General features: G+C 41.9%; 1 protein-coding gene across 6 annotated transcripts in view; it reads right to left on the bottom strand.

The window, feature by feature from the left end:
• KDM3A (lysine demethylase 3A) overlaps positions 1-19,018 on the bottom strand; it is a 55,831-nt gene that overhangs the window by 1,785 nt on the left and 35,028 nt on the right. For 5 of the 6 annotated variants that reach the window (XM_065929151.1, XM_065929152.1, XM_065929153.1 and 2 more), the window contains 12 exons: positions 18,263-18,415; positions 18,028-18,123; positions 17,294-17,421; positions 15,737-15,932; positions 14,309-14,481; positions 13,615-13,851; positions 11,403-11,574; positions 6,552-6,639; positions 5,586-5,716; positions 1,547-1,666; positions 1,323-1,462; positions 16-192 (listed from right to left, as the gene is read on the bottom strand). In XM_065929151.1, coding sequence (XP_065785223.1) covers positions 16-192; positions 1,323-1,462; positions 1,547-1,666; positions 5,586-5,716; positions 6,552-6,639; positions 11,403-11,574; positions 13,615-13,851; positions 14,309-14,481; positions 15,737-15,932; positions 17,294-17,421; positions 18,028-18,123; positions 18,263-18,415 — 1,811 coding nt within the window. The remainder of the gene's footprint in view (positions 1-15; positions 193-1,322; positions 1,463-1,546; positions 1,667-5,585; positions 5,717-6,551; positions 6,640-11,402; positions 11,575-13,614; positions 13,852-14,308; positions 14,482-15,736; positions 15,933-17,293; positions 17,422-18,027; positions 18,124-18,262; positions 18,416-19,018) is intronic. The other variant, XM_065929154.1, reaches the window with a different exon arrangement.

Here is a 19,018-nt window from a genome sequence, read left to right as displayed (position 1 = left end):
AGTCATGGTTCTTGCCTGATGTGGCGCTCCTGCTGGGATAAATACCACATCTCCAAGAAACTGCACAATAGCCCAGCCTTGAACTCCATACTCTTGTTGCAAACGCTTCCTCAATGATCGGTCTAAATACCAGCTCTGATCATGAATGGGATCGTGGTCGGCGGGGTTTTCTTGACCTTGCTCCTCTGACACCTAGAATACATTCCATAACATAAGCCCTGGCTGGCAGAAAAAGAAAATAGTACTCAAAGACAATAACTGAACGAACCAAGAGGAGACTGAAAGAAAATGTGGCTTCCTTTGTCATTTCCTATAAACCACGACTGGCAGTCTGCATTATTTTTGTAAATACTGTGTCTGGACAATATTTTGGCCTAGACTTTTGAATGTAAATAGACTCAAGCTCCTTATAAGTAGATTTATTGCCCTGCAGTTCTTAAAAACCTCTAATACACTTAACAATTTGAGTTATGAAATAGTCCCAAAGATGGCTACAGATGAGAAACCTGTTTATTCTAGACCAGTATTGGGCAGCACAGACTCAGTGTGACCCTATCAAAGGAACAACATGGTGACCAGCAGGTCCTCTGAAGAACCAAGTTATCCTTAGCAAAAGACACCTTGACTGAAGGAAACACTGGTTAAGGATCTTACTTGGCATCAGGCTACCATGAATATCCATTCCTCATGAACAAATGAAGAGTACTGGCCATAAATATCTACACTAAAACTAGCAGCCTCAGTGGTGAACAGGTTAAAAACTGAACATGCCCATCTGTGTCTAGAACAAAGGGTTCCACACAGAACCCTTGCCAAATAACCTAACTACTGGAATCCTGGGATCGTCAAAGTCCCAGTATACCTCTCCCATGACCCTTCATAAGTTGATGGCCACGTAGGGTGGACAAAGACAACAGAGACCTGAGTAACTTGGAAGACAGCTATCATGGGTGAAGAAATGATACATGGGTTTCTGAAGGGCTTAGGTTTTTAGGGCTGTAAAAACAGATACTATGTGATGATCAGAGGAACTACCATGAAGGTAAAGGCAGAGCACAAAACCCTTCAAATTCACTGGAACATAAAACACAGACATGACAAACAAAACAAGTTCCCCCCTTTTCAAAGATGTGAGCCTAATAATCTAGAAACCAATGATCCTTAGAAACCAGCTTTAGCCTACCCAATCTGAGATGCACAGGTTTAAAGTTTGAGGTTGTGATTATTTGTCAGTGACCCAGTCAGGTCTCGACATGTAGTAATTAATAATACTGCCGTTCTGCATGCTTCTCTCTTCACATGCCATAGGGTAGGGAGCACACCTTTTTAAGAAATTCTCGTATCTTCTCTGTGTCCTTAGCAGCATATATGTGCCAGAGAGCTCCTGGCTTCTCTTTTCCTTCAATAAATCGCTTTATTGTGAGTTCATCAGAATCTCCATCTTGGATGGTTTTAAGGACTTCTGGAGCAAGAGAAGGCAAATATCAGACTACGTATGTTCCAGCTCAGAGAGTAAGCCCCACTTTTTTTATGCTTAGGACCTTACCTTCTTCTTGGTCACACTGTCCTTTGGGAATTCCCACATAGACCATGACATTAGCTGCATCAGATACATCTAGGTGAAGATTTGTTGTGCCATATTTCCGATCTTCTGGAGTAATTAATCCTGCAGGCAGAAAAGCCTGAAATTTACTGAAACAGCACAGGGTGCCACAGTCTTTCCCACTCCCTGGAATACTTGGCCACAAAATTTTAAATCTACCTTTCTAAGCAAGGAAGAATAATAGAACAATATTCAATATTAAGTTATTTTATCCTTTCAACTTTGAATAAATATTAAACGTTTACTTTTGTAAGAATAAAAAACCAAGTCCTAATATTAGTTTCTGGTGATAGGCAAAATACCTGAAAATCTGGATGAAATTTAAATAAAATATGGATGAAATTAAAAAAAAAAAGGACAAAAGGGCTTTTTAAAAACGAGCCAATATGCTGGCAAAAGAAAGTCAACATTAGAAAGTAGGACTCAGGACGGTAATGTGGACTACTGAGGCTGAGATTTGCCAAAAGGATGTCTGCTCAACCAGGCGAGCTCAAGCTTTCAAGCTTTGGTTGTCACAGCCGAGGACTCTGGGGTAAGACATAAGATGGGGATTCTAACAGAACACCTCTCTACCCCTGCCCCAAACACAGAAAGCTAGGACCTCAAATGACTATGTACTCAGTCACACTTGGATCCCTCAGCTGTGGAAGAGGTTAAACCAGAGCAGGGGATTCCCAGGTGGCGCTAGTGGTAAAGAACCCGCCTGCCGATGCTGGAGACATAAAGAGTCATAGGTTCGATCCCTGGGTTGGGAAGATCCCCTGGAGGAGGACATGGCAAATCATTTCAGTATTCTTGCCTGGAGAATCCCATGATCAGAGAAGCCTGGCGGGCTACAGTCCATGGCGTCACACAGAGTCAGAAGTGACTGAAGCGACTTAGCACGCACACACGAGCCAAAGCATGAGGTCCATGCTGGTGCTCATAAAGGAGACTAATCTCTTCCCTCAGGAGAAGGCCCATTTGCTCAGCATTCACCTTGAGGCTTGTCAAGCCCGGCGGTTACCTTGCATCCCCATCCTGACATGAGGACACTGCTTCTTGACTGGGCACAGAGCCAAGCATGGCTCAGGATGGGCAAGCCAAGGCTGTTTTCTAACCTGCCAGGCCCTGCAACTTAAGCCCTATCTTGTTTGGAGGCCAAGGAATTTCTCTCTGGCTCACAGGGGCCTGTGGTTTAGGAGCAGCCATACACACAGGAGCCAACACCTTATCATTTCAACCTGGGATCATGGCCCTGGGACTCAGTTACAGTTTCCCTTCTTTCCAGTTTGCTGAAATGCCAGCCCTAGGAGTGAGTAAAGCATTAAATATTGGACAAAATCATAGGCTATATGAGATTTTCTTTCAAAGAGTAAAGGAAAAAAGTATGAAGACAGGAAATAAGGAAACAACTATGGGAAAAAAGTCTGAGAGTGGTTGTAACTTGGGAGATGAGTACATGGGAAGTCACTGTCCTAGATTCAGGTTTTCAGTGCATTTAATTTTCTATAGTAAAAAGTAAACAATTGAATCAGTTCTAATGAGATGGATGAAACTGGAGCCCATTATACAGAGTGAAGTAAGCCAGAAAGATAAAGAACATTACAGTATACTAACACATATATACGGAATTTAGATAGATGGTGGCGATAACCCTATATGCAAAACAGAAAAAGAGACACAGAAGTACAGAACAGACTTTTGAACTCTGTGGGAGAAGGGGAGGGTGGGATGTTTTGAAAGAACAGCATGTATATTATCTATGGTGAAACGGACCACCAGCCCAGGTGGGATACATGAGTCAGGTGCTCAGGCCTGGTGCACTGGGAGGACCCTAAGGAGTCGGGTGGGGAGGGAGGTGGGAGGGGGGATCGGGATGGGGAATACGTGTAACTATATGGCTGATTCACGTCAATGTATGTCAAAACCCACTGAAATGTTGTAAAGTGATTGGCCTCCAACTAATAAAATAATTAAAAAAAAAAAAAAAAAAAAAAAAAGTAAACAAGTATAATCTGAGAAGAAAAAAAGCAATGTGATAGGTGGCAACTGAATTAAATGAAGTTATTAATGACAATTGTCATTTAACTAATGACAATTAATGATGACATGAAGGAATATCCCTAAGTCTGATTCCATTCATATAAAGCTCAAAAGTAGGTTAAATACTGAAAGAACATTCTGCAGTAATACAAATCTATGGTAAAATTATAAATGTAAGGATATGATAAGCACAAATGTCAGGATGTGGCCTAACACTGGGAGCAGAAGGAAGCAGATGGAGCTGGGAGGAGTGAAGAAAGGTGAACATGTCTCAGAGCGATATCCAAAGCTGCTTGCTGGTTTGGCCAGTGGAACCAAAAACAATGGTCCCAGGGAAAGAATTCCTATAAAATAGAAAATCCTGAAACAAAACATGCCATAGACTTTCACGCAAAGAACATAAGCAGACACAGTAGGGGCTGCTACGTGACAGACCACTGGGGCTGGAGACTGGTTCAAGCCTGGAAATTAGGAGACTTAAGACCTAGTCCCAGACCTGTTACTAGACGCCCCTTGGGTTTCCTAGTCAGGTCAATGTCCCCTCTATCATCCTCAAGTCCTGGTTCCTATTTGTAAAACTGCTGGTGGTGGTGGAGCTGGAGAGAGGTTGACTTATGATCTTCCTAAAGAGCCTTTCACTCCACTCTGTCTCATGGAGAAGTCACTGCTCAGTCACCCAACTTTTGAAAAATGACTGCTCATTAATGAGGTTTATCATAAGGTTGAAGGTGTTTGAAAATGAACACATTTTTCCACCCCTAACTGGTCACTCTGAATAGAACAGTTTTGATAGGAAAAGCTATTATAGAGTGACAATGCCATCTATCAATTGGTATCTAGGAGGAAAAGACCTCTATCAAGCTATTTAAACCAAATAAATAGACTTATTTAAAAACATCTCAGGTAACCACTTCTACCTTATATAGCTTTCTAATTTCTATTAGACCTGGATAATCATGATATAACATGATTTATACACCATTTGCTTTCATGTAAATTTGTTGTAAATTCTCATTGTAAGCAGAACACACCCTGAGATCCCAGCCATCCAGCTGCTTTGAAAGGCTCAGGGGAAGGTAGCATAGCTGCAGAACAGGCTGCTGCCCCCCAACACAGGCAGAGCTCTCTAAACTGAGACCTGAAGAGTAAGGGGAAATGGGATACTGCCAGCTGTGTCCTCTCCCCAGACCACCTCTCAGTCCACCCTGGCAGAACTATCTTGGGCACCTGGACTGTGGGAACTCCCCAAAATAAAGGCCTCTCTGGGACTGTTCCCTGACCTCACTCCGGGTGGTTCCCGGGCAGACTCCACCATAAGAAAAGAATTGGGGGCTGAGGTCCAAGCCCTCACTCCCACTCCAACGGTGTCTGGAGAACATGGCAAAGATGCCAAAGACTCTGGTCTGCCACCCTTGAGTCTGAGACACTGGAGTTGAGATTACGTGAGGAAGGAATAACAATGAAATACAAATTCAAAGAGTATGTTTAATACTAACTTAAATAACTGAATACTACCCACCAGCACAGAACACTGCATTTAAGTGCAGCTGATGTTAAAACAGCTGAAATTCCAGCAGACTGACCTAAATGTCCAGCAACATTAAAACAATGAATAAACTGACATTCATTAAATGACGTACCATCAAATGCAACCATCAAAACTGATCACACTAAAAACCACTGAGCAATATGTAAAAATATTCCTATATAATATGAAGTGTAAGGGAAAATTTTTATTAAAAAATGGCATATGTCCTACAACTGCAATTAAGAAAGGGAAATATACATACACGTGGCCAAGGAATGAAAGGAAATAAGCAATAATGAAGACCACTGCTATGTTAAGGGGTAGGATTACAGACATCTTCTCTCCCTCCCCCAAAACCAATGTTACAAATATTTTAACGTGTTTTACTTCTGTTAATAATCTTTTCAAGTTGGGCCATTTCTTTCTTACCATAAGCATTATACATCTTGGGACCCAGATCTGGCCTAACAAAGTAGTTTGGCAGCCGTGAGGCCAAGTTGAGTTTGCCGTCCCTCCTTGTGTACTCAGGCAGTGGAATGTTGGCCATCAGATCATCAAATCTAGAACAAGAAGACAATGAATTTGCAAAATAAGCTTGCATTTCTAATCACTTATATGTGGAATCTATATATGACACAAATGAACCTATCAGAGAATCAGAGACACAGACAGACTGGTTGTTGCCAAGGCAGAGGTGGGTGGGAGAGAGTTGAATTGGGAGTTTGGGATTAGCAGATACAAACTGGTAAATATAGAACAGATAAATAACAAGGTCCTTCTGTATAGCACAGGGAACTATATTTAATATCCTATGATAAACCACAATGAAAAAGATTATGAAAAAGAATGGGTGTATATATATATACATACATATAATTAAATCACTTTTCTGTATAGTAGAATAACACAACATTGTAATTCAACTGTACTTCAATATAAATGAAAAAAACATTTAAGGTTAGAATTGCAGTGCTTATAAGCAAAGTATTCTTTCTCTCCTACAGCACACAGATATATCAAAATAATCTAGAACACTGCAGACAAAAGATTTGAGCAAAAACTTCCTGATATGAAGTAATACTAAGGAATATATTATTCTTTAGTTCTGAGGATTCAAGGTTCAAGCACAAATCAGGAAAACGGATCGAGCTATTCCGTTCTCTTGTCTAAGCAATGTCACTATATTCTACCCAACCCTAACATGCCTGATCTCACTCCTGCCTACAAATGAGTGCATGCATGCCTGAGTCAGCCTCTTCTCTGGCGGAGCACCACAGGGAAACATAGATGATTTTCATTAGTGAGCCAGATTTAAAAGTCAGTAACGTCTTCATCTCACCAGGAACATCATCTCTCAAGAAAAGGACCATCTCTTTCCCCTCCCCATAATCGTACCTGGAGGGCATCATATCTCTAAAATCTTCTCCTGGTGGCCAGTCCTTAAGTTTCAACACCATTGGCTCTTTTTCATTTTTCAAGCGGTCTGAAAGGTAACCAGAATTACTGAATTGTTACTATTCATAACTCGGAAATAGATCAAAATCAATGGCAAATTAGCACTTTATGCCCTAACAATACAAATAAAGTGTATTTGTCTCTGCAAAATCTTTAACCTGACACATTTTGTTCAGTTTAGTTGCTCAGTCGTGTCTGACTCTTTGCGACATCATGGACTGCAGCACGTCAGGCTTCCCTGTCCATCACCAACTCCCAGAGCTTGCTCAAACTTATGTCCATTGAGTTGGTGATGCCATTCACCATCTCATCCTCTGTCGTCCCCTTGTCCTCCTGCCTTCAATCTTTCCCAGCATCAGGGTCTTTTCTAATGAGTCGGCTTTTCTCATCAGGTGGCCGAAATATTGGAGTTTCAGCATCAGTCTTTATAGTGAATATTCAGGACTGATTTCTTTTAAGATTGACTGGTTTGATCTCTTGTAGTCCAAGGGACTCTCAAGAGTCTTTTCCAACGCCATCTGAATAGTTCAAAACCATCAATTCCAAGGCACTTAGCCTTCTTTATGGTCCGGTTTTCACATCTATACATGACTACTGGAGAAACCATAGCTTTGATTATATGAACCTTTGTCAGCAAAGTATTATCTCTACTTTTTAATACGATGTCTAGGTTGGACATAGCTTTTCTTCCAAGGAGCAAGTGTCATAATTTCAAGGCCACAGTCACCATCTACAGTGATTTTGGATCCCAAGAAAATAAAGTCTGTCACTCTTTCCATTGTTTCCCCATCTATTTGCCATGAAGTGATGGGACCAGATGCCATGATCTTAGTTTTCTGAATGTTGAGATTTAAGCCAGGTTTTTCACTCTCTTTCACCAAGAGGTCTTTTTCTTTTTTTCCTCTTTTTTTTTCCTCCCCTTTCATCAAGAGGTTCTTTAGTTCCTCTTTGCTTTCTACCATAAGGGTGGTGTCATCTTCATATCTGAGGTTATTGATATTTCTCCCAGCAACCTGGACTCCAGCTTGTGTTTCATCCAGTCCAGCATTTCTCATGATGTACTCTGCATATAAGTTAAATAAGCAGGATGACAACATACAGTCTTGACGTACTCCTTTGCCAATTTGGAACCAGTCTGTTGTTCCATGTCTGGTTTTAACTGTTGGTCTTGACCTGTATACAGATTTCTCACGAGGCAAATAAGATGATCTGGTATTCCCATCTCTTTAAGAATTTTCCACAGTTTGTTGTGATCCACACAAAGGCTTTAGCATAGTCAATGAAGTAGATGTTTTTCTGTAATTTTCTTGCTTTTTCTATGATCCAACAGATGTTGGCAATTTGATCTCTGGTTCCTCTGCCTTTTATAAAACTGGCTTGAACATCTGGAAGTTCTTGGTTCACGTACTGTTGAAGCCTGGCTTGGAGAATTTTGAGCATTATTTTGTGTGTGAGAGGAGTGCAATTGTGTGGTTGTTTGAACATTCTTTGGGATTGCCTTTCTTTGGGATTGGGATGAAAACTGAACTTTTCCAGTCCTGTGGCCACTGCTGAGTTTTCCAAATTTGCTGGCATATTGAGTGTAGCACTTTCACAGCATCATCTTTTAGGATTTGAAATGGCTCAGCTGGAATTTCATCAACTCCACTAGCTTTGTTCATAGTGATACTTCCTAAGGCCTACTTGACTTCGAACTCCAGGATGTCTGGCTCTTGGTGAGTGATCACTCCATTGTGGTCTTCTGGGTCATTAACATCTTTTTGTTTGCCACCTCTTCTTAGTATCTTCTGCTTCTGCTCCATTCTGTCCTTTATTATGCCCATCTTTGCATGAAATGTTTTCTTGGTATCGCTAATTTTCTTGGAGATCTCCAGTCTTTCCCATTCTATTATTTTCCTCTATTTCTTTGCAGTGATCACTTAGGAAGGCTTTCTTATGTCTCCTTGCTAGTCTTTGGAACTCTGCATTCAGATGGATATATCTTTCCTTTTCTCCTTTACCTTTCGTCTCTCTTCTTTTGATATACAAATATTAACTTTAACATTCACATCCTGCAAATTACCAACCATTTTATTTATTCAGTGTCAAGAAATCCATTACACCCAGCAAGGAAGTAAAATAAAGATCACTGACTAATTTGTATTACAGCCCTGTCTTCTCTGAATTCTCTTTGAGAGCCCTGTCTCAAACTGCTTCTTTGAGATTTCAGCAGCTCCCTTTTGTCCATGTTACATAGGTAGTGTTTTGATAGATCCGGTCTCCTCCTATACAGTATTCCAGAAGAAGCAAGCAGCTTCCCAAATAACAAACAGCACAGCACTTTAACAATCAAAGGTCACAGATGTCTAGAAACCCCAGTTTTCTGAGGCCAGCATGAAATAGAAATGACTTCCTTTGCTCAGAGAGACTGAAGCAACCTGATGTTCTGTCCAGAGACAGTGGGCCCACTCAACCACCCTCCAATCCCGCCCCGACCCCATCTTCTGGATGATACATAGAGGGTTTAGTCGGACTATTTTCCTGTAATAGACAATTACCATTGCAGGTCATGTCAAGGAACCAAGAACCTCTAACTGAAAAAGATAGGCTGAAATTATGATTTATAGCCATGACTCATCATGATTAACAGTAATGATAACTATTATTTCACACCTCTTACTGTGTTCTAGTCTCTGCTAAGTGTTTTAAAACCATTTAGTTCTTACAACTCAATCCAATATCCCAGTGACTCCTGGCACTACGTAATATTTCTAATTTTGGACTAGGAAATTGACTGAGATCAATTGACTGAAAGATGACTGAGGTCATCCATTATTAAGCAGTAAGAACTGAAACTGGAACCCAGGCTTGACTTCAAACCCTATATTCTTGAGGACTAATGTCTGTATACAAGTGTTTGATGGTCAACCAAGTACTTTCTCATAATCTAACTTAAATAGTGCACAACAAACACAGTAAAATACAGGTTACAGGGTTTGCTCTGAACATCAGCAACATTTCAGTGTGGGTGGTGTGCTGGCGTCTGGGCAGAAGAATGATCAATATGGAAAAGGCAGGCTGCCATGGACTTTGAGGCACCTTAACCATCTGTAGGCATGAGGAAGTGTGAGCCCTAGAAAAATGAAATTAGCAAGTTCACATACACAGCAAGTACATATCAAGAGTCAGGATCTGAACCCAGGCCTAACTGGAACGCACACTGTGGTATGTGTGCCTCTATATCCCCTTTGGCCGACAAAGGTCCCTCTAGTCAAAGCTATGGTTTCTTAAGTAGTCATATAGGAATGTAAGAGTTGGACCATAAAGAAAGTTGAGCACCAAAGAATTGATGCTTTTGATCTGTGGTGTTGGGAGAAGACTCTTGAGAGTCCCTTGGACTGCAAGATCAAACCAGTCAATCCTAAAGGAGACCAACCCTGAATAATCACTGGAAAGACTGATACTGAGGCTCTAAAACTTTGGCCACCTGATGTGAAGAGTCAACTCACTGGAAAAAACCCTAATACTGGGAAAGACTGAGGGCAGGAGGAGAAGGGGGCAACAGAGGATGAGACGGTTGGACAGCATCACTGACTCAATGGACCTGAGTTTGAGAAAACTCAGGGAAGACAAAAGAAGACAGAGGGGCCTGGCATGCTGCAGTCCATGGGGTCACAAAAGTCGGACATGACTGAGCAACTGAATGACAACAAGATCCCCTTTCAAAGGACCTGCTGCCCTCACAGCTTTGTGGTCAGCCTCAGCCACAGAGAGCTGCCCTGCCAGGTCTTGCTCTTCCCAGGGCCTGAGAGAGGTGAGGGGATACAGGCCCTAACTCTTCCTCACTTTAGCCCAGTCTGAGACCATGAGGGGCAACACTTGCTCCAGAGCTCCCTGGCAGGTGTGCCAAGGATTCACTAACTCTACACTGCACCTGCCTCCTCTTTCATTTCATAGACTTTGATTCCCAGGTAAACATCTAACGTCTGAAACTCCACCTTAACCTTCATGTGTGGAAACCCCCATCCCACTCTACTTAAAGTCAGCTATACCTGGTAATAAAGTCTGTTCAAAGTGTGGGCCATAACCTGTAAATGTGAGTAACAGGCACAAAGGAAGCAAGAGATTACAAGGTAACGGTATGCCTTAAAAGAATAAGAATGAAAAATGAGCAAATTTGAATTGAGAGTCTACAGAATGAACTGGCCAAACCCTCTCGAGGAGGCGGGAGCCTGATGACAGGTGCTGGGGCTCACAGAGCACTTGTAAACAAACACGTTACTGACTGGCCAGTCACATAAAGCGCCAGCCTCAGCACTGGAAACATGGCCCCCTGACCACCATTGTCCCCCTTGCCCAAGTGAGGAGGCAGTAACCAGGCTCAGCTGTGTGAAAACTATTCATTCTTTGGCACTTTCAGCTCAGCTTGTCGTGTTAAACATACTGACAATCTTCTTGTTAAATAGCAAAGCTACATAAAACCACCACCCTGGAGGCACAAGCCCTGGTTCTGTTTTTCCCGCCCCTCGCCTTTGGGCACATGTCTGTCACAGGACAGATAGGGTGTCACCTGAAGAAGAGGTGACTAAAATCTCACTTTCAAAGGAAATACCAAGAGAATCTGCCTCTGTTCAAACACACAGAATCTGTAAAAAGAAAGGGGAGGAGGAGGTAAAACAGAAATTTTAAACTCCAGACTCACAGAAAATAATGCTGCTCCCACTGAAGGACAGTCGGCTCCTGCTGCTCCTGATCCCACCCACCCCCACCCTTTTCACACCCTCAGCCCCTTCAAGGGTCTGTAATACATACTCGGAACATCTTCAAAGCCATCCCAGAAGTCTCCGACTGTGGCTCCTGTGATGATTTCATTGGTTCTGCAGTTAACGAGGTCAACTTCCTGGTTTCCAAACTCCCTCCTGAAGGACTCCGGTTTCCAGAGTTCACTGTTCAGCTTGTGGTGCACTCCTGACACCATCACTGGCTAGGAGAGGAGAATGAAGACTTCGGTTTGAACTCCCCCAGCCCCGTCCCCTCTCCTGAGGCTGCCCCTCCTCAAACAGCTGCTGATTTTTTCTCTGCGGCTGTTCCTTAGGCTCAGCTCCCAAAATGACATCATAGTCCTCTGTGTTCCTACAGCATTTCATGTCTTCGCTTACCTGCTACACACAACCCTTGCTCTCAAATTAACTAGCAAGCTTTGAAAAGGAAGGATCACACCTTCTGACTCAGATCCCATGATTCACAGAACACCAACTCCACGGCTCAGGGCAAGGGACACGCAGGAGAGACAAAGGCAGCAAGAGTGCCCTTTCGGAGGGGGGTGTTGCCACTGGCCTGCAGCCTCTTGTTAACCAGCCAGGAACATGACCCTGAAATCGCCCAGTCTTTTGGTTACCCAAGATAGGCCAGAAGTCCTCAATTTCATGTGAAATAGCCTGACTAAAATATTAGCAACAAGTTCAACTTTTAAAAACCATTATGTAATCCTAAAAAAACCAAACAAGACCTACTGTACAGCTCAAAGAACCCTTTTCAGTGCTCTGTGATGACCTAAATGGGAAGGAAATCCAAAAAATGGGGGATATATTTATATGGCTATCCCCATGACTCAGCGGCAAAGGATCTGTCTGCCATGCAGGAGATCTGGGTTTGATCCCTGGGTAGGGAAGATCCCCTGGAAAAGGAAACAGCAACCCACTCCAGTATCCTTGACTGACAAATCCTAAGGACAGAGGAGCCTGGCGGGCTACAGTCCATGGGGTCGCAAAGAGCTGAACATGACTAAGAGACTAAAACAGGAGCATTATAGCTGATTCACTCTGTGTTAGTACAGTAAAAACTAACACAACAATGGAAAGCAACTGTACTCCAATAAAAGTTACCTAAAACAAAAAATCAAGCAAGTCATTACATAATCCAAGCAAAACATTTCAGTGGACTGTATCCAGTCTGTCATGAGAAAATCTTGTTAGTAAACAGGACTGAAAAAAAATTTTTGTTGTTGTTAAATACATACATTTTTCTATTTGTCAATTCCCAAGTCCTGGCCTTGTCCAAGAGCAAACTATCCCTTTAGCGAGGATTCTTTTTGGCCCGGAAGAGAAGACAGAAATCCAGAAAACATAAACCAAAAGAAGAAAGCAAAGAAGCAGGTCCACAAAGCCAAGTATCACCTAAACTATCAACCAAAACTTAAGATGGAACATCACTGCCCTTTAAAGCAAGCTCTGGCCTGGGAGACTACACACCAGTTCCAGGCTGACACTACATGGCTCAGGGCCACCTAAAATTGTCTTCAGCACAAGGTTATAATTAATGGAAGAGGGAGCGCCTGATTTTTATCCTATTTTGTCTAATCCCCCAAACTTCACCAGCCTCAGTCATACACCCAATTCTCCAATTGACGTTTACCACATAAGAATCACTGAGCCCAGAAAGCACTCATCAAAAATCCAAAGACAGGGCTTCCCTGTGGTCCAGTGCTTAAGAATCTGCATGCAATGCAGAGGACATGGGTTCAATCCCTGGTCTGGGAAGATCCCACATGCTGTGGAGCAGTAAAGCCTGTGTGCCACGACTACTGAGCCCGAGCATTACAATACTGAAGCCTGTGCTCTGCAACAAGAGAAGCCACTGCAATGAGAAGCCTTGCACACAACATCAAAGAGTAGCCCCCACCTCTGCAATGAGAGAAAACCTATGTGCAGCAATGAAGACCCATCACAGTCAAAAACAATAAAATAAAAAAATAAAAGATCCAAAGATGACTGGTTAGAAGCAATCAAAACAAAAACCTCATCAGAGAATACAGCCCAGGAAAGTTTGTGGTAAGAAGTAAGACTCATGGCCACATTCTGATTGTATTCACTCTAAACAATATAGTACAGAAAAAAAGAAAGAAAGTATACAGCACTTAAAATCCAGGAAGGGGGGAGGGGAGGGGCTGTGGGGTGAGGGTGTCAGAAGTCTACCAAAGGCACTGGGAAGGGGCTGTGCTGGGGCCGGGCAAGAGGCCCCTTACCTGCCCTTGTTTCCAGCACTCCCTGAACACATTCCAGTTGCTCTTGTTGTTGGGATCTTGCAGGCAAAGCAGGCGGTTATCACACAGCCAGTAGTGGGGAGTGTCAAAGCCCAGAATGCTGGGCTTGATGGTTAGTCCTTGGGGCCTCTTTGATAAATCAGAGCAGGTCTTATTTTGTACCAAAGAGGCAAAGATGTCATCAAGGATTTTTGGTGTATTCTTGAGTCCATTTTCTGTCTGAATTTGAAAAAGAACATAAGTCTTAAACATATCATTCCCTACCATCAATAAACCCTATATTCCTATAACAGTAGGATGAGTACATGTTACACACTCAGGGAAGAACCCAGGCCAGGACTCTCACAGACGTTAAGTCTTCTTCCTCTACCTGACATCACAACTCTCAGAAGTGGTACATAAAAAAGTGTACCCATCAGCCAAGAATTAGAATCAGCCCATCAGTATACTCAAAAGCCTATCAGCCAAGAATTAGAAGCTGTGAAGCCCATCTGCCAATGATACAGCCTCTGTACCCATGAAGGAAAAAAGTAATGGACTCACATCCTTCTTTCTACTTTCTATTTTAGTTTCTCTACTCTATTCTACTCTGACTCTGTTCATCTTTATTGGGGGCGGGGGGGGGCGGGGGGGGGGCCGGTTGGTGAAGAGTATAAACCGTAAGATAAATACATACCTTTCCTGTAGAGGAATTCAAGAGATTTCGGAGGAAACCCGAATTGTTGTTGCTTACAGGTGTCAAAATTGTGCTGTTAAAGGTGTGGAGAACTGTGCTGGATTTGCTCAAGGGGGGGAGCGGCGGAAGGCATTTGATTTCATTCTTTAAAATTGGCATCGCTGGTTGCTTTTCTAAAAAGGAAACCAAAAACATCTAGATGGAAAAGTGTTCTGAAAGGCAGAGCCCTTACTAGTCTTCTATTAACAGAATTACTATGGAACCAGGAAACTTAAGAGGATAAATACTAATGATATTACTGATTTTGATAAGGATTTCCAACTGCTATTACATATATATATATATATATACACACACACATATAGTATATATATATATAAAAACATTCAATACCCAAAGTGATACTATGGTAAACTGTAGTTTTTATTTGTTCCTGTATGTAAAATACAACTGATTTTTGTAAATAACATTGTAACTATCAACCTTGATAGTATTTATAAATACAGATTCTCTTAGAATTTCACATGCATAATTAGATTGTTCACAAATATCAACAGTTTTATCTCTTTCTTTCCAATCCTAACATCTTTTTGTCCACTTCACTGCAATAGCCAGGACTTCCAGTACCATGTTTAACGAAAGACTGAAGACAGGAATCCTCGTCTCATGCCTGAACACAGAGGGAATGGTTTAAAAATTATTCAACTGAATAAAAAATTCAGTAATAATTTAACATGTTTGCTGTCAACTTATCATAGAAACTCATTAGATTAAGGATATTCCCTTCTGTTCCTAAGTGTTTTTGTTTTAATTATAAGCAGGTTTTGAATTTTACTCTTTTTCTATATCTCCTCACATGACTTTTTCCCACTTTTTTAATGTTAAAACTGCAGTTGCATTTCTCAAGCCCTGCTGGGTCACCCCATATAAGCCCTTTATTTATTATGCTGAATTCTATTCACTGAGATGTTTAATATCTCTGCGTGAAAGAAATGGATCTGCAATTTTTCTTTCTTGTAAAACAGCAGAATCACCTAAATTCTAAATACCTGATTTCCAAGCCCATGCTCTTTATACTATAGTCAAGCATCCTGAGACAACAGCACGGATGAGAAAAATAAAGTTGAAGACAGAGTGTTCCCATTTAGACAGAATAGGAAATATATACAAGGTAGAGATAGAAAGGCAAAAATTACTATTGAAACTAACAAGTCTCAGCCCACCCTACTCCTGCCAAACAGAAGCTCAACAATGACTTCTATCAGCAGTGAAAGCTCTTTCTGGGCCTGCAACTGTGTCAGGTCTCAGGTGACTACAGGGAACCCCTAACCCTCCACACTACTTCTCACCACTCTGTTCTCCCAGTAACTGAGGTTGCCAAGTCCCTCTCGGAACAGGCCAAAGTTCTGGAAGGCAGGAAACACTCACCCTTGTTCTCCTTGTTGACATTGCCACTGGTCAGGTCTGCTAGCCAGTTCAAAGGAGAAGTGCTGGCTGGACAGGCGGGCTTCACACTGCTGGCCGGTTTGGAAGCGGCCTCCCCACCCACAGTCACTGGCTCCAACCCTGAGGGATTCTGCTGGAGCATGGTACCGAGAGTCGCTTTTTCTCCAGTTAAGGAAGTCTGTGTTGAGTATAAAAGGAGAACTTGACACAGGCTGGAAAACTGCATCTTCTTCTTATCTTCTCCCCTAACTGCTCACCAGTAAGAGAGAAATATCTGCAACAAAACCACCCAATAGCCCTGGAAATCATCACAGCTGCAGTAATCTTGCAATAATAGAGCAAACTGCGTAGAAGAGATTTTAATTTTTTAACTTTTAAGTATTACTAGAGAAAGTATAAGACGTGAAGGATGTAAATACAGCAAGATACGCCTCCACCATTGTAGCAGCATCTCATATTCATTCATATTCCTATCACTCCATCCACCGTGTTTCTTTAAAATGCCCAGTTTGTTCCCATCACCCAGTGTTATGAGTAGGCACTCAGAAACCAGTGACTGAACAAGTAAATGAGGCAGGGTAGGAAATACAGCTGTGAATTCAGAAGGAAGTGGGAAAATGCAGAAAAAGGACATGCTCTTTTGATTTAGTGTAGTGTAGGAAGCTTTAAAAAGTGATGAAGAGCCCTAACAAGAACTCAAAACATGAACTGAACACGAACAACAACAAAAACGACAAACGAACTGCACAGACAGAATACACCACTTATTTTACTGGCATTATTATTCCTTTATTACTGATGAGGAAGCTAAAGCACATACACATCAGTTCATCTGAGCCAGAGTTATGCAACTAGAAAGTGACAGAAAAAGAATTCAAATTCAGTTCTGACTCCAAAGATCAAAACTCTTCTACCAATGCTGCCTTCCACACCACAGCTTCATGAAAATGTAAAGTAATTTCTGATTACTAAAAATAAAGTGGGCTAATGATTACTGGGGTGAGGAAGAGTAAGGGGGGTAGATGTGATGACAGACGTGAAGGAAATGTCACCATAAAGAGGCCTGTGAGCACCAAGGAAATGTACACATTTTTTACATTGAGTGAGAGATACAGAAAGGATCATTTCAGTTATTATTTCCTTCAATGCTTTATATATTTATTACAGGTAAAATATATTTAGTAATTTAAAAATGTTAAGCTTATCTGAAAAATTTTAACTGTGTAAAACAATGGTAAGTTTAAAAACCTATACAAATTTGAAAGCAATTTATTAAGTAGACTGTAACAGAAAAGGTTTTTCTTTTTCAAGGAATGAAAATTAAAATCCTACTTAAAAGAGACTACAAATAAAGTCCACAAAAATAATGTAAAACTTGAGAATGGGTCTATAAAGTGCCACATGAAACAGTGAACCATTTCTTTCCACTGACAGCTCTCCCCATGTTCCTTTCTAATATACTATAGAAATCCTCAGGTTATTGAAAACAGACAGACAACAATTAACAAGGATGGTTGAATCCAGCATAAACAGCAATACCTGTTTTATGTCTTCCTTTGAGGCTGGTTTTGAAAAGAGTTTGAACTGCCTGTTTGAACAGGGACAATTTGCTTTTATTCCCCATTTTGCTCTTACAGAATGAACAATGTCTCCAACATCATAGAGGGCTAAAAAAAGGGCACAGGCAAACATCTGAACAAGAATATTAGGTACTTTCAACCTCAACATTACAAAGCAGAAGCTGGTATTTCTAACAAGATAACTTGTTTTAGCAGCACTTATTTTAGGGTGGGCTTCCCAGGTGGCGCTAGAGTTAAAGAACCCACGTGCCAAAGCAGGAGACAGAAGATACACGGGTTCGATCCCTGGGTTGGGAAGATCCCCTGGAAGAGGGCATGGCAACCCACTCCAGTATTCTTGCCTAGAGAATCCCATGGACACAGGAGCCTGGCAGGCTACAGTCCATGGGGTTGCAGAGAGTCAGATAGGACTGAAGTGACTTAGCATGCATTTTATGTTGCTTACACTCCCTCCTTTTCATCCTAAGTATGCTTTCCCCTAAATGCACCATTTTCTTTCCTTTTAAAGAACTATTTACGAAGCCTTAATCAAAAACTTTGGGGGCATTATTTAACACATTTCTGGACAATTTATGGTACACACTAAAATAAAGATAGCAAGTAATTATATTAGACAAAGTAAAACCACTCTACCAGCCTCTATGAGCTAATCAAAACACAGGCAAAAGAAAATCATTGCACCCCATGAAATACCTTTTCCAGGAATGATCTGTGTAGGCATGAGGTTCTCTGGTTCATGTATCTGACTCTTCACACATCTCAGCCAATTGAAAGTCTTATAGGCAGCACCTGCAAAGAACTGATTTGTAGTCACTGGCTCTTTATGGACTCTGGCCCCACAAGTTTCAGAAATCCATCACCCGCACATGAGTGAAAGGCTTAATTTAAGCGGAGAAGAGGCCGAGAGAAGAATGAAGTCAGTTCTCACCTTGTTGGCAGTTTTTCCTCTTCATCCGATAGCAGTCCACACACACCCCGAATCCACACCTGGGACACACCCAGTGCAGGTTGAAGATAGTGGTGTCACACACGTCACACATTTCCCGCACACCTTTGACGGCTCGCTTCCAAGCAACCTGTCCTACGAAAATCAATAAGCCACTTAGTCTTGGGGAAGAGAGGGCCCCCAAAATAAAACATGAAGGGGGAGGGAGTTGGTGCCAATCCCCCCCTCACTGGAGCTCCCAGTAACTGTTTAGCCTCCAGAGCCCATCCCAAGCATGAAGCTCTCCTGGACTCCTCCAGCATTCCCATCAGCTCGTATCTGCACTCCAGGCTCGAGCCTCTGTACATGGCACACAGTCAAGAGCAGTTTTGCTTCTCTCGAGGAGTGATGAAATTAAAAGACACTGTTCCTTAGAAGAAAAGCCATGACAAACCTAGATAGTGTATTAAAAAAAGAGACATCATTTTGCCAAAAAAGGCCCATCTAGTCAAAGCTATGGTTTTTTCCAGTAGTCATGTATGGATGTGACAGTTCAACATAAAGAAGGCTGAGCGCTGAAGAACTGATGCTTTTGAACTGTGGTGATGGAGAAGACTCTTGAGATCCCTTGGACAGCAAGGAGATCAAACTAATCAATCCTAAAGGAAATTAACTCTGAATATTCATTGAAAGTACTGATGCTGAAGCTGAAGCTCTACTACTGTGGCCACCTAATACAAAGAGCCGACTCATTGGAAA

This window comes from Muntiacus reevesi, chromosome 3, assembly GCF_963930625.1.
Source record: "Muntiacus reevesi chromosome 3, mMunRee1.1, whole genome shotgun sequence".
Classification (NCBI taxonomy): Eukaryota; Metazoa; Chordata; class Mammalia; order Artiodactyla; family Cervidae; genus Muntiacus; species Muntiacus reevesi.
Note: the sequence above shows the minus strand (reverse complement) of the source record. Positions and strands in the feature narration are given on the sequence as shown.